The sequence below is a fragment of the Solea senegalensis genome, linkage group LG10 (assembly GCF_019176455.1).
Source record: "Solea senegalensis isolate Sse05_10M linkage group LG10, IFAPA_SoseM_1, whole genome shotgun sequence".
Classification (NCBI taxonomy): Eukaryota; Metazoa; Chordata; class Actinopteri; order Pleuronectiformes; family Soleidae; genus Solea; species Solea senegalensis.
In genome coordinates, this window is record NC_058030.1 from 20,255,427 (window position 1) to 20,270,003 (window position 14,577).

The window sequence follows — 14,577 nt, forward strand, 5'->3', positions numbered from 1 at the left end:
TTGGTTGAACCGCACATTTTGAACAAGAACATCTACATGAAGCATCTACTTATTTATCAAGAATTCTTATTCTTACTTTATGAGATATAAAATACTTTGGACACCTCCTTATTGTTGATTTGAATGATGACTACAGACAGTGCTGTAAACAATGTGCTCAGGCTTATATGTTGCTCTGTAAATGTAGAATGCGTTCTCTTTATGTAAAATGCACACCCATGTATACGGCTCATCTTTGGTGCAACTACAGGAGAAGTATGTGGAGGCTCATGGCCTACAATGAGGTTGCTGTTTCAGGTACCCAGATAACATAGTGCCAGTCAGTTTGTGACCCTGTGTGTTCCTACATGTGAAGCTTTCCAAAGACATTTGAACGTAATGACAATGACTCCAGAAACAGCATCATAGAGGCTCATAAGGGTTACTATCGGTACTCATCCAGGCTCAGAAGGCATTGGCAAGATAGCCTCTGTATTAATGTTGTCTATATTTATTGCTGTGGCTGTACTTCTATATGTTGTTTTATGTTTTGTACTGGACCTCCTGTGATAATAAGCCTGAGCAATATCATGAATGTCTTTAGATCTCAGTAGGCATTATTGATGGGTTGCAGTACATGATTTTTAAACCGACACTAACACCATTTCTTGCATCTAGTCATTTCTCTGCCTCAGTCTGAATCCTGACCATCACGCCAGTTAACAGTTTTCAAATCAGCTTGTTGCTCTGCCACGCATGCGCAGTAAACGGGTGTGTCGGGCGAAGAACAGGAAGCGAATATTAGCAGCGTCCCCTCCTCACTGCTTCTTCCTTCCTACCCCCTTTTGCTTCGTGAATGATTCAAACACATAGATGAGACACATTCGTCTACAAAGCCACCGTCTGTAGAGACATAGTATTTGAGACTTCGTGGATGTGAGACTGGGAGATTGAGTGCGAGAAAAGGGCGTGTTTGAATCTGAACTGCTGTAGAGACAGACCGCCTCCTCCCTTCACCACCACCACCACCACCACCTCATCCTCCTCCTCCTCCTCCTCACTGGATGCTAGCTCGGTAGCTTTTACATGTTGCTGCGCCCCTAGGTAAAGTTGCGTTTGTAGTCGGAGTCCTTTTTAAATTTCTTTATCCAGAGGCCAGGGCAGAAGAAAATGGGGTGCACGCTGAGCACGGACGACAAGGCGGCTCAGGAGCGGAGTAAGATGATCGACAGGAATCTGCGGGACGACGGAGAGAAGGCGGCCCGGGAGGTCAAGCTGCTCCTGCTCGGTGAGACAAACGCTGAGACTTCGGGGTCGGGGTTTTCCTCCTGTCCTTCAGCTGTTGGCATTTTATATCTTTAACACATATCGAAGAAAGAACACTTGTCCTTTGGCAAATATGTGTTGTTTAATGAGTCGACGGAACATGCGGCACAGAGTTTTAGACTAATTATTGGCTTTTTTAATGAATGACACGGTTGAGGCACAGGCAGTGAAAAAGTTGTAGCCTCCGGAGCTCCCGTCTTTTTATCTTCCCCTCGGTTAATGAAACCAGCTCAAACAATTAACTAGTTATTAGTTTACTGTCAGATTAGTTTTAATCCCACACTGAACCAGCCGCTAAATCGGTGAGCTAATTTAGCTAAGCAGTTAGCTGCTTAGCTAGGTTAGCGCCCCGACGCTAGCTGAGATTAGTTAGCTAGAAGAAAGCGTAAACTTGCGTAATATGCGATTCGGTCTCTAAACAAGTGCGACATTATCACAGCGTTGTCGTTATTGTGGCACATTTGTTTTATTCAAATGTTTTACATGGATGTGTTTGTCGTCTTGGTTTTCTGCAGCGGTGCATCACTTTAAATACTTGAGGCCAAATCGGTGTAAAAAAGCTTCCCTAAATGAATGTAGCTAGCGTCAAACGCCCAATCTGATACAGGAATGTCTTTGAGAACATAATCTGGCGTTCTTGTGTGATTTAGAGACAACATTTTGCTCAGCTAGATTCGATGTTTCAGTAAACGCCCAACCCGGAATCAAATCTTGGGAAAATGGACTCTAGCTGGCATTTAACTCATGTTGTACACTGTGTATTTAATTGTTACCTTTATTTTTAATGGTGATTTGATACTCTGTGCTATCCAAAGTCTGATTGACAACTTGATTTATCCAGAAGGACATTCCTGTGCCAACATTTGTTCCAATCACTATTTAAATTAAAAGACTGTACAATGTAAAGTGAAAAAAGAAAAGAAAAATCTCTGTAACTGCTAAGACATTACCTAAATGAAAGCAAGAGTAGATGGATCAAGTAAAATGCAAAAAGTAGTAGTAATTTCAAAGTAATTATTGCACATATTAAATGTATTATAAGCTCATGGAGTAAGAATAGAAATAGGATTGCTCTTGACAATGAGAACAATATTGCACATGATACTGAAAGTGAGGCAATGAAAAGGGTCTCATGAGAGGAAAAACGCTGTGGTCATTTGAATGTTGTGGTCTAGCAGGCAGAGATGTCCACTCTCATTTCCACCAGCAAGAACAGGGAAATGTGTTCAGGAAATGCTAATGAGGAACTGTTTACCACAGCCTTTACCTTTTAAGACTGTGAAAAGAAAGCAACCAGGCAATATTAATTTTATTGTATATATTTATTATCTTGTTCACATCCCTGTCTTGGCACCACTTCAGAGTTATCACCTCCACTATGGAGGATTTGTTTTTGGCCACATTTGCATGCAGCATAGCAATGATCTGTATGCATTTAGTATTTTTTTAAGTAAAACAATTGTGAGATGATATACTTTTGCGAGGTAAAGGATTGGACAACAACACAAAGGAGCAACAATGGAGGAGGTTTGTACTCTCTGAGTGCTTTCTCTAATTTGTTGTATTATTTTAACAGAAGTTGCCACACCTCCCCTCTGTTCTTTCTATTACTGGTAGCTGATAACCACTGCCTGGATGTTTCAGTCAGGAAAAGTCAGCTGAATGGGTTGCTATGCAACCCCTGTAGCCTGGCTGACACCAATAGGCATCTGTGACAACCATGCACACACAACAGACAGTGAGTGCATGCTAACTGGACAGGACATCTGCCTGGGCCATGTAGTCAAGAAAAATGTTCCAAGGAAATGAAACCGTTTTGTATACTGTTTTACTATTATCTATTATCTGGCAGGTCTGTGCATAATTGTAGCACCACTTATTTTCAGACACGCGATTTCTCCAGTCATAAACGCTGTGTGCTGCCCAGCTGCAGCAGTCAGCTTGCATAATGTGTGTGTACGTCATTTGATATGGGCCTGATTTGAATTTCACGGTTGTTGTTTTTTCTTCCTCACACCATGCCCACAAGCACCTGCACGAGACAAGTGGGTTTGGTTAGTGGATTTATCACCTGATGGTATCTTTGAACTTGTAAGTGATAAATGGCTTTTATCCTGTATGTGTTTTCTGAGTGAGATGGGAGGGCGACATCACCCTGCATGCTCAGTGCAGTTTGCTGCTCTGTCGGGCCTCCCACTGGGGGTGTTCGCACTAATGCAGTAATCTGCACACGACATGCTCCTTGAGACAAGGGTTTTGAGTAGGAGGGCTGCCTCAGATGGAGGATGCGCATGCAAATCCTAAAAATGTATGTTTATTTTTGTGTCATTTTCATGATTCTGTAGCAGGGAGATCAGTGGATGAGATGCTGATAGTGTTTGTTGTTTGCTGTGGAGATATCTGCATCTCATACAGCCTCAGAGGAATGTATGTGTGTCTGGTTCAGTCATGTAGCCCCATCAAACATCACAGCTCATTGACAAACTCAAACCATTCTACTTTACAGCCATCCACTTTGAGCAGTTCAGTGATGCACGTGACGTGTGTATGTTTGGGATTAAATTGATGTTTGTTGTGATGTTTGCAGTAATATTAACTCCGTGTCTGCACAGTGTGTGGCTGTTTATCATGTGGGACAGTGAACTGATGAACACTTTTCCTCACCAGGGAACCACGGGTCCCTGCAGAGGTTGGGTAATTAAAATGCTGTGTGCTCAGCTGCAAACAGTCCTGGATCTCATAGGGAGCTGCAGGAGAACTGTGTGGGTGACGATACGCCGAGCACTTCTATAGTTGATTTCTATGTATATCAGATATTCACCGTTGTATGTTTATTTTATTGAGTAGTTTGAACCAGTCAAAAGTATTGGACTGGTAAATGTTTTGGGTGTTTCCTACCTCCTACCGTATAGCTAATGGATGGATGGGTGGCTAAATGTTGCCTCACATAATGTTGTAAATTGATGGCGCAGAAATCAATTGTTCTATATAATGATGTGAATCATCTGCAGCTGTGACTCCAGTAGAGCTGAAACAATTACTTGATTAGTCGATTACTAAATCAATTAGTCAACTATTTTGTTAATTGGTTTGAGAGTTTTTTAAGAATTTGAAAGAATTTATTTTTCAGCTTCTTAAATGTGAATATTTTCTGGTTTCTTTGCTCCATATAACAAAGAAATCATTAAAACCGAATCAGTGTGTGGACAAAACAAAACATTTGGGAACATCTTCATTTCCAGCTTTGAGTAACACTGATCAACTTTTTCTGACATTTAATGGACCAAATTGATCACTGGATTTATCAAGAAAATAATCAACACAGTAGTCGGTTATGAAAGCAATTGTTAGTAACAGCCCTCGACTCCAGCCAGTCACTGGGGTGTTAAAGCTTTGTGTAATCTTATTGACAGGAGGATTCTGTTGATTAATCCAATTGCACTGTGACCTCTCCAGACTGGCTTTAAGGCACTTCCTCACTGCACTGTCACATAGGCTTTTTGCTTTTAGACTACTGACTGTATGGGAAGTGAATTTACAATTCAACTAAAGCAGAACAATTTTCTCTCAGGTGTCTTCTTGTCTGTGACTTAATGTCCAATATATTTTTTTGTTTAGTCGCCTTCAGTATCTAATAGGTTCAAAACATGATGGAGCCTTAATACCTGACACCATCAAATCAAAAAGGACCAGTGTGCAGGGTTTAGTGCCTACTTGGGGTGAGGTTACATATCGCAAGCAGAGGATACATTTTGTGATGGTAAATTAATGAACACATAATTTTAAATATTGAATTAAATGTTGCTTAATATCCCCTTAAATTCTACAGAATGGACCTTTAACGACTATATTCTAATGTAAGGTTTAAGAATGGTTTCCATCATTGTGTATACGAAATGAATCTACAGTGAGAAATCAAATATAAAACAATTAAATTGAAGCTTTTTCTATGCTACAATTAATTACACTTAATTGTTCAGCCCAACATTTTGTTGGTATTTACTAAGAAAATCAATCAATCATATTTTAAATGTTAAACTGTCTTTCTTTGTTTTAGGTGCTGGGGAGTCTGGGAAAAGTACAATTGTGAAACAGATGAAGTAAGTGTGGTTACAAAGCTACTTTTGTAAGTCGCTTTGGATAAAAGCGTCTGCTAAATGACATGTAATGTAATGTAATGGTTGAGTGACATCTCATTTTGCAACACCATGAGCACCTTTCAGAGAATTATGTACCGTACATTTGCGTTTCAGTCCCACTCGCCTTACTCTAGTGATAGTCTTATGTAATTATAAAGTGTCATTCACACTGAAATTAGCAACGCATACCCACGGTTTTTTAAAATCTGGGTGAAGCTGCTTAAAAAGGTGATAACATCATTCCCGTTGCCAGTGGTTGGTTTCTCGCCTTGAAGCTTTTTTATGTGTGAAATATGACGTCACAAACTCGACTGAAAGAAAATTAATTTGGGGCAGATAAAACACTACCACCGCTCAGTGACAGTGTTATGTGGTGATTAAACTTTTCTATCTTTTCCTTCAGTGTCTCTTTCAGTTGACCGTTTAATTGATGAGATATTGAGTGCTGTCCCAGGTTTTAAAAAGTAAAGGTTCACCACAATTCATTTATAGCCAACAGCTGGAAAATGGATGTGAGGTTGTGTGTGCCGGGAATGACGCAGGAGTTTGCGTCGCGGCCAGAAATCAGGTTCCCACTAATGCCATCTGGAGCAGAAGCCAATAAAACCCATGTGCATTGCAGAGTCATTTTGACTGAGAGTGAATGCTGATTTAACACATTCCTTCTGGTCAAAAACCTTTTTAACTCTGGTTATTTGACCAGTGGGAAGTAATGGACTGAATTTTACTGCATATATTTTGGACAGAAATTATTTTGATGCACATTTAAATGTAGTGATTTAGGATTCCCAGTCTGATATAATAATTTGTTTTTTTTTATGAACATGTGCACAGTATTATGTAATGCAATGCTAATGTTGTGTGCTTGTGTTCCAGGATCATCCATGAGGCCGGTTACTCAGAGGAGGAGTGTAAGCAGTACAAGGCTGTGGTCTACAGCAATACCATCCAGTCTATTATTGCCATCATCAGAGCTATGGGACGCCTCAAGATTGACTTTGCTGATCCAGCCAGAGCTGTGAGTGAAGTCAAAAAACACTGCTCTTGATGTATTGTGGGATCTATCTCTGTGCTAATGTGTACCTCTGTGCTGTGAGCGCAACAACCACTTAGTCATATGTCATCCAGCACTACTGGGCAGTTTTCTTTCCCTCCTTTACAGCAGGTCAGATAGAGCCGATAGGGGTTTAATACCACGTTGAAAACTGAATCTGACATGAGAGCAGTCCATAGGTCTAATAGGAAATGTTTGTTTGTACATAGTCAAAATAGCTGCCTGTCATTAAAGTTAATTTTGTTTACCATAAATGTATTTTTATTCCTTCTCCGTAAAGAGACAAATGAGGTTTTTCTTAGAATAACAAACGGCTTAGTCATTGCCTCAGCGTGACTATCCTGGCTCTGTCATCGTGACCAATTTTACACCCAAGGCTTTTTACCCCCTGATTCTCTGCCCTCACAAATATCAGTTTTGGCCACTGATCTGCTTAAGACACTGTGCCACTTTTTGAAATCTAATTTTGATGAAAGCGGCACGGCTGAGATGACCACATCAGAGACGCTTTAACGTTGCCGAATATAGTTTGGTTTTTTAAAAGGCTGTTTTTAAAGTGTCAGAAATACTTTATGTGACATGACTGCCAATAGTGATGTCCAAATTAAGGCTATTTTTGACTACACACACCAACTGTAATGTGATTTGTGCTGGGATACAGTGAATGTTATTGTTGACGATGCACTACAAACATTCTCTACTGACAGATTGTTTAAAAAAGGAAAAATAAAGGCAGATACTTTCTTTGTTGAAAAGTAATGTTGTGGGTTGAGACTTAAACAGCTTGGTCTCATCAGGATGATGCGCGGCAGCTGTTTGTCCTGGCGGGTTCAGCAGAGGAAGGCTTCATGACAGGCGAACTGGCCGGGGTCATCCAGAGGCTGTGGAAAGATGGAGGAGTTCAGGCCTGTTTCAGCCGCTCCCGAGAATACCAGCTCAACGACTCTGCGGCATAGTGAGTGAGGCGCATCGACACGTTTCTTCACACTGGCTTAGAGCTGTGCATCTTCACCTGGTCTCACAATTCAATTTGATTATGATGTCAATAATTGGATTTGATATCCTACTACACCAATTCACACAAAACTGAAATTGAAGTTTTCTATCCACAAACACAAAACTAATGCTACTGCATTCAACTTGCAGCTTCGAGCAACTGAAAAGTCATCCGGCAGTTATGTGTTGGTTTAAGATTGTGACAGTGTGATAACCTTTAGCCGAAATATCACAGCTTCATGGTATTGCACTTGAGTGCTGTTGCAGTAGTATTTTCTTTTTCTTTTTTTACATAAAATCAAAAAAATCAATATTTTTTAAAGCCATGTTAAATCCAGTTGTTGTGCTGCTGAGCATAATATTAAATGTTGCTGTAGTAGCTATTCAGATGTTGTGTTGATGCTCACATACACAAAGAGTGGGAGAGGAAAGAAAGGGCGAGACGGCTTCAACTGTTTACACACACACAAACACGCAGGGAGAGCAACTGTTCACTCGTCTGTTTACTTAACAATCACACTAACTAATATTGGCAAGTTAATTGGCTAACTGCATGGTATCGGGCCTATTGTATTTACTTGACTATTGCTTAACATGCTAATTTTCGTGGCTGGTTGCAAGCGTCCATTTTGAGACTGTGTTAACCTGAAGAGTGTTGTGTGTAGATGTGAAATCATCCTTGCTGCTCGGAGTCTGCATCGCAATGCTTCTAGAAAAGGATTATTTTTACCACCCTCTACACTGGATGTGTGAGAAATGCATTTGTGTCACAGAACTTCTTACTTTTATCTGATTATCTGATCCGTGTGTGGGCAGAGCTCCGTGAGAGTCCACGTGATGTAAATTTCTGTGTTGGTCCATTCACACTCGATAGTGACAAATCCACACCCTCCTATAGCTGGATTCCCCATGGACTGTGTGTGTGCCAACTTTGCATGCTCCCCTCGTAGCACAAGACCTTTCAGTCCACTTGGTACCGCGTTCCTCTTTTGGTCCAAATAGACAATAAAGAAGACGGTACTGGACTACTAGAATGTGAGATTGAATATGCATATGAAATATGGCGCGGACTCTGAAACCACGGAATGTACTATATGCACATGCAAATTGCGTGGAAAGTTATAAGCATGACTAAAAATCAAGCTGTAGACTACTTTAACTGGACAGCAGTTCTCATCACTCAAACATATGTTATTTACCCATTTCAAATTAAAAGCATGTAGGTTTCCTTAATCATTCCTTTTAAAACAATGCTTTTATTGTAAATTGTTGCAGGACTGACGGATGCATGGCAACCTATAGATTCCTGGCAGGTTGAGTTGAGCATGCTAGCACATTTCAAATGATAGCATTTATGGCCATTTCATTTCAAAGGCAAATATTATGTAAAACAAAGCAGCAGCTCCACAGCTGACACACTTCCTGTGTGAGGTGCAGCAAATCAACAGCGCTGCCTTCCAACCTGCCCATGCATCCGGTGTGGCCCTGGCCTAAGGCCACAACTCTCTATTTATTTATTTATTTATTTATTTTTATCTGTTGTTTATCTCTATCTTTCTGTTTCGGTTTGATTTTCCTCTACAAAGCTACCTGAATGACCTGGACAGGATATCCCATGGTTCTTATGTGCCCACTCAACAGGATGTGTTGAGGACCAGAGTCAAAACTACTGGTATTGTAGAAACACACTTCACTTTCAAGGATCTGCACTTCAAGTGAGTACAATAAGCACAGGTGATTTGTTCTCTGATCCATATAAGATCCACTCTTGTTCTCAGTGTTGGCTGCATGTAGCCTGTTAAAATAATATCTTAACTTTACTAACTGGCTACATTTATTCAAAATAGTGACCGTGGTGGATGACAGACGCACAGACCATGAACACAAAGCCTGAATGAGTCCATTCAGTTGTGTTGTGCATCCACAGACTCAGTGGAATCTTTGAATTACTTCTTTAAACCCTTTTTGTATTGACTTTTTATATTGGACACTGTCCTTTTATTTGCTTTTATGTGATGTTTTCTTGTTTCTCTTTATTTATTTTCATGGAGTTCTGAATTTTGTGACTTGCCTTGTGTCTCTTCCTAAGTGTCGTGTTACAGACTTAGTAGTCTGTCAAAGCACTTTGTGAATTTGTTTCTGTGCTTTATAAACAATATTATTTTGCCAATGCAAAAATCACTTAAGATTATAGGGTAGAAATATTGCAAACGTGGTAAAATCAGAGCCATATTTGCCCGGATCCTCCCATTGATGCACAATGGTAAAGAAAAGTATGGAATGTGTCAATAGCTGGGTTGAGATGCATGTTAATGGGTGAAAATGTGCCTTTTTCTGTGCCACTATTATTCAACTGTGTGTTTTTGTGGTCCCGTTGCAGAATGTTTGATGTAGGTGGTCAGAGATCAGAGAGGAAGAAGTGGATTCATTGTTTCGAGGGAGTCACAGCCATCATCTTCTGCGTGGCTCTGAGTGACTATGACCTTGTGCTCGCTGAGGATGAGGAGATGGTAAGAACTGTCGAACGCCAACAGACACACACACACACACCCACAGATTCATCATCAGCTGTTCTTTATTATTCACTTTGTCGTCTCTCTCCTTCAGAACCGTATGCATGAGAGCATGAAGCTGTTCGACTCCATCTGTAACAACAAGTGGTTCACGGACACCTCCATTATCCTCTTCCTTAACAAGAAAGACCTGTTTGAAGAGAAGATCAAAAAGAGTCCGCTCACAATCTGCTACCCAGAATATGCAGGTGAGAGAGAAATGTATACAGAGACCCGTGCGTGTGTGTGCAACTCAGCTTTGTTAAACATGCAAATACTGTGCTTTTATGTTAAACATGAATCATCACGTCCTGCCAATATGTATTTCAAGACTTAAGCTTCCATAAAAAGCTGCCCACTGGCCATTAAATCTAATGAACAGCTCCAGTTATACAGACTGAACTTGAGGTCTTGGAAGGTTTTTAAATGTTTTAGAGGTTTTAAATCCCCGGTGGGTGTGGCCATGGATGCCTCAGCAGTGAGCAAGTAAAACAAAAAAGCATCCAGTCTGGATATTTATTTCTACAAACAACATGTACGCTCTCATTATAATTTAAATAGTTATTTGAATCATGCACTCATGAGGATTTTGGATTTTAGACTCCACATCATCACACTGTTTGTCTGCCTCTTGTGGCCACTCAAAGGTGTGGCAGTGTGTGCAGCTGACACAAAGATGTGTTTTCTTTATTGTCTTCTGTGCTCTGCTCCTGAGCTGTGTGTGGGCTGTAAACAGTCTGTCTTTGTCAGGTTCAACAATTATGACTAGTGCTCACATTTAGGCCTGCGGTCATTTGATCTCCTGATTAACTAAATGAGTCACAGTGCAGTGAGGGGAAGTCAAATCAACTAACAAGTTTGATTTAATACTAAGTATTTAGCATACCTAAAAATGAAGGGGAAACACCTTATGAAATGACTGAGTCTGGAAGTAAATTTCCCGTAGTACGAGTTAAACTGTGATTACTGATTGTGATTTGCTGCTGCTGCTGCTGCTGAAGTGCAAACACACAAGGGAACCAATTGAGACAATAATTCCCATATTCCCACACCACTACTCCTGACGTCATCAAACTAAGCCTTTTTTGTTTGTTTTGATTAAGAGACCCCTAGCTGCACAAATGAGCCCATCAAATCAATTTTGTTCACACCCAATTAACCAAGTGGCTGTTGAACAGGGATATACAAATCATTTTCATCTTTTAATACCATAGAATGTGTGACCACTTTGGACAAATGACAGACTGGAGACCGCAGCCACACTTGGTTTACACTTGCACAAGCACCTCTAAAAGATGAGGTTTAAATGAGGGGAGATTTTATGGAGGAAGTAAAGTCACAGGGCGATAAAGTCGCACATGACACAGCTGTAACAAACACTGTGACACAGAAACGTCCCACATTTATGAGCTGTCTCTTTTATGACTGAGGTTTATGAAGACATATTCAAATGTGTAAATAAAAGAAGGTTACAATGTTGTCACAAATGGATGTGGCATGGAATATGAGCTTTCATCTATTCTAATGTAACCATAATTGACTTTTACCCATTGACTTCCTACTTATTTACAGATTTGTTTGTTTGTGCGCAGCCTAGTGGTTCGAACCATATTCCACGCATGGACTATAAACACCTCCGTGCTGGTGCACAAACCAAGGCTCTAGTCCTTTTTTACAAGTCTTTAAAGTGCTGTCACTGCTCTCAGCCAAGATTTCACTTAACGTAAATGAAACCTGTGCAAAAGACTTTCCGCTAACTTTTATTTGAAGCTGGGAAGTGTCAAAGAAACCCACTGCATTATACATGTGAACTTGTGTCAGTAAATATCACCAATGACAAAAAAACAACTTGCATGTTATAGTTGGGACCCAAGCAGTGGAATGAAGTCCTCGTTGCTTTTCCTCTGATCATTTTATTTCTCCGTCTCGTTCTTCTCCCCAAAGGATTGAATGAGTTTGTAGTTTTTGAAATATTTAACTTCTGCCCTTGTTTTGTTTTCAACGGGGATTCCACGCACGCTGTGCTTCACACAGATCAAAAGCAGATTAACCTGCCACAGTAGCAGCTGGGGATGCACAATAGTAGGTGTTTTGTCAATATCGGATATATACGTTTTTCCCTGCGCTGAAGCTGCCGATGTTTGTTTACTCTCGTCTGTACTGAAATGAATATGTTTTGCATAAATATGTCGCAGCACATGTCGATCTACATTTTCTATGTGTTAAATGGGTCAGGGAGCAACATTTTCAACCTTCTGTATCAGTCATTCGTCATATCACGGGGGATCTTGGTGTGTTTGCTGATCCCCGATGATACATTTTAAAGCCGATATCGTGCTGGTAATAGCAGAAATGACATCGTCCTCATCCGTCCAGTGTCCTGAGTTAGCCGCGGCTCACGGCTACGTTGAGGGCGAGGACCTGGTCCCGTTTGCAGCTTTAATTTACAGCCTCATGTGTGTTTTGTGTGCGTTTCCTCCTCTGACCCTCTCCTCTCTCTCCCTCTCTCCCTCTCTGCCGTCCGTCCCTTCAGGGTCTAACACGTACGAGGAGGCTGCGGCATACATTCAGTGCCAGTTTGAGGACCTGAACAAGAGAAAGGACACAAAGGAGATCTACACCCACTTCACTTGTGCCACCGACACCAAGAACGTGCAGTTTGTGTTTGACGCCGTCACCGACGTCATCATCAAGAACAACCTGAAGGACTGCGGCCTCTTCTAAAGGTAAAGTCTGCCCATCAAGGACGAACAAGCAGGACGTCGGATTCAAATGTTGTCTGGTAATTACAGTGGTTTTTGTGTGTGTTTTTTCCTCTTCAGGCAGACAGGTGGTCGACCTACCAAGTGACTTTATTCAAGGGGAGTCTGACTGGAGGGATCTTTATGGACCCTGCTAGGAATGTCACTTTTAACCTCTTATTAACTTATGTTCATCTCTTAAAGTTTTGAAGACGGTGTGTAGAAAAAATGTTTTGTGTAAAATATTTGTACAACAGTCTTTGTCCGAGGGTTTTTTCATGGGTTTTAAAATGTGCGTGTTTTACCCTTTTATTATTCTCATTATTTTTAATTTTTATATAAAAAAAGGGGGGGGGCGGAGTTTCACATTTTCTTGTCCATAAATGAACACGTTTTTTTTTCGTCTTCTTTGTTCTTAGGCACCTGTGCCATGCATGCCTTAGTTGCAGTGTTTTAATTTTGTTGACGTAGAGACTTTAGGTTTATTTTAGCGGTTGCCATTCAACTCTTCTCAGCCCCCTTCTCAGAGTCCATTATATCTGATTGTTTTTGTGTGATTATTTTCTTTGTCGTGTAACCTTTTTCTTTCCACCTTGTATAAACCAATTAAGACCAAGTCACTCTGTTAGACCAATTCACTCTGACTTTCTCTGACCTACTGTGAGAAACGTGTGTTAACCTTTTCCGGATGTGTGGATTGCCCGTGCGCTGCGAGAGGGAGTTTTTTCGATTGAGGCCAAAAGGTGTGAGTGCGAGTACGAGTGTGTGTGTGTGTGTGTGTGTGTTTCAGTGTATGCACAATATAAAACAAAGGGACTTTATTCCTCTATTTGTCATCCTCTTTCAAAGTTTTTATTTTTCTAAGCAACCAAATACAAGCATTTGTCTCTATTTAATTGGCGCGCGTTGTGTGTGCGCTGCTACAAGCTGAAGCATTCCTGATTGAATGAGGAAAAGAAGAGAAGCTTTGAAAAGAGGATGCCAATGGCGGCCTTGTAGCAGACAGTAGGACCATCATTTAGATCTGTGTTCAGTGCATAGACAGACAGACAGGTGGTTGAGCACATGTGCACTGTTATTGATTATGAGCTGTAATGGTTTCAAGTTACATACTCCCCCCCCACCCCCCCACACACACCCCAGCCCTCTGTTTCCATTGGATGGGGACATTAGTGGACTAATATCCATGATTTTGCTAATAAAAGAGTTGCTGTGGTGAAACCACGGCAGCTTATGCAACACCTGTTATCTCCTGTTTTGTTTTTCTTTTGTACTGAAATCCTCTCTCCTCCGTCTGGGTGGTGATTAACATTAACATTTGCTGTGTGAGGTCATTTTCTCTCAGTTGGTTAATGGAATAAATGGTTAGTTATTCCATTAGTCAGTTCACTGCAAAATTTGGTCACATGAGCCTAATAATAATCATAAAAAGCAAGATAGTTTTTCGCTCAAGAGGAGAAAACTTATAGCTGAATTTGAAAACTAAACATAAAAAACACAGGTTCTTAGTTTTGACTACAACCCTCCTATTGATCTCCGTCAGGAATATCATCTTAACTGGGATGAAAGATCTATAAAATATCTGGGAGTTAATATCCCTAAATATATTTTTTCTTAAAACCAGAACATTTTTACGAATTTAAGAATATTTGTCTCATGTTTTTGCAAAACTACAGAGTTCCCACATGTCCTTAAAAATCCTTGAAAGTTTGTGAATTTGAGTTTTCTTTTTCTCATGGCCCTTTAAAATTTTTGTATATAGCCATACATAGACATGGGTCATTGAAAGT

The 14,577-nt window shown here is 40.5% G+C and overlaps 1 protein-coding gene across 1 annotated transcript; it reads left to right on the forward strand.

Annotated features, from left to right (window-relative positions):
• The first annotated feature begins 775 nt into the window (after positions 1-775).
• On the forward strand, positions 776-14,030 carry LOC122775825 (guanine nucleotide-binding protein G(i) subunit alpha-1). The gene is made up of 9 exons (XM_044036015.1): positions 776-1,267; positions 5,363-5,405; positions 6,321-6,462; positions 7,296-7,453; positions 9,081-9,209; positions 9,875-10,004; positions 10,102-10,255; positions 12,580-12,772; positions 12,869-14,030. The coding sequence occupies exons 1-8, from the start codon at positions 1,150-1,152 to the stop codon at positions 12,768-12,770; spliced, it is 1,065 nt and encodes a 354-aa protein (XP_043891950.1). The 5' UTR covers positions 776-1,149; the 3' UTR covers positions 12,771-12,772; positions 12,869-14,030.
• Positions 14,031-14,577: the final 547 nt, after the last annotated feature.

What these genes read in the sequence shown, in the direction of transcription:
- LOC122775825 (XM_044036015.1), top strand. Translation starts at nt 1,150, where the DNA reads ATGGGGTGCACGCTGAGCACGGACGACAAGGCGGCTCAGGAGCGGAGT. An exon ending in ACAATTGTGAAACAGATGAA is followed by an intron (nt 5,406 to 6,320) that starts GTAAGTGTGGTT and finishes CTTGTGTTCCAG; the next exon opens with GATCATCCATGAGGCCGGTT. An exon ending in TTCAAGGATCTGCACTTCAA is followed by an intron (nt 9,210 to 9,874) that starts GTGAGTACAATA and finishes GTCCCGTTGCAG; the next exon opens with AATGTTTGATGTAGGTGGTC.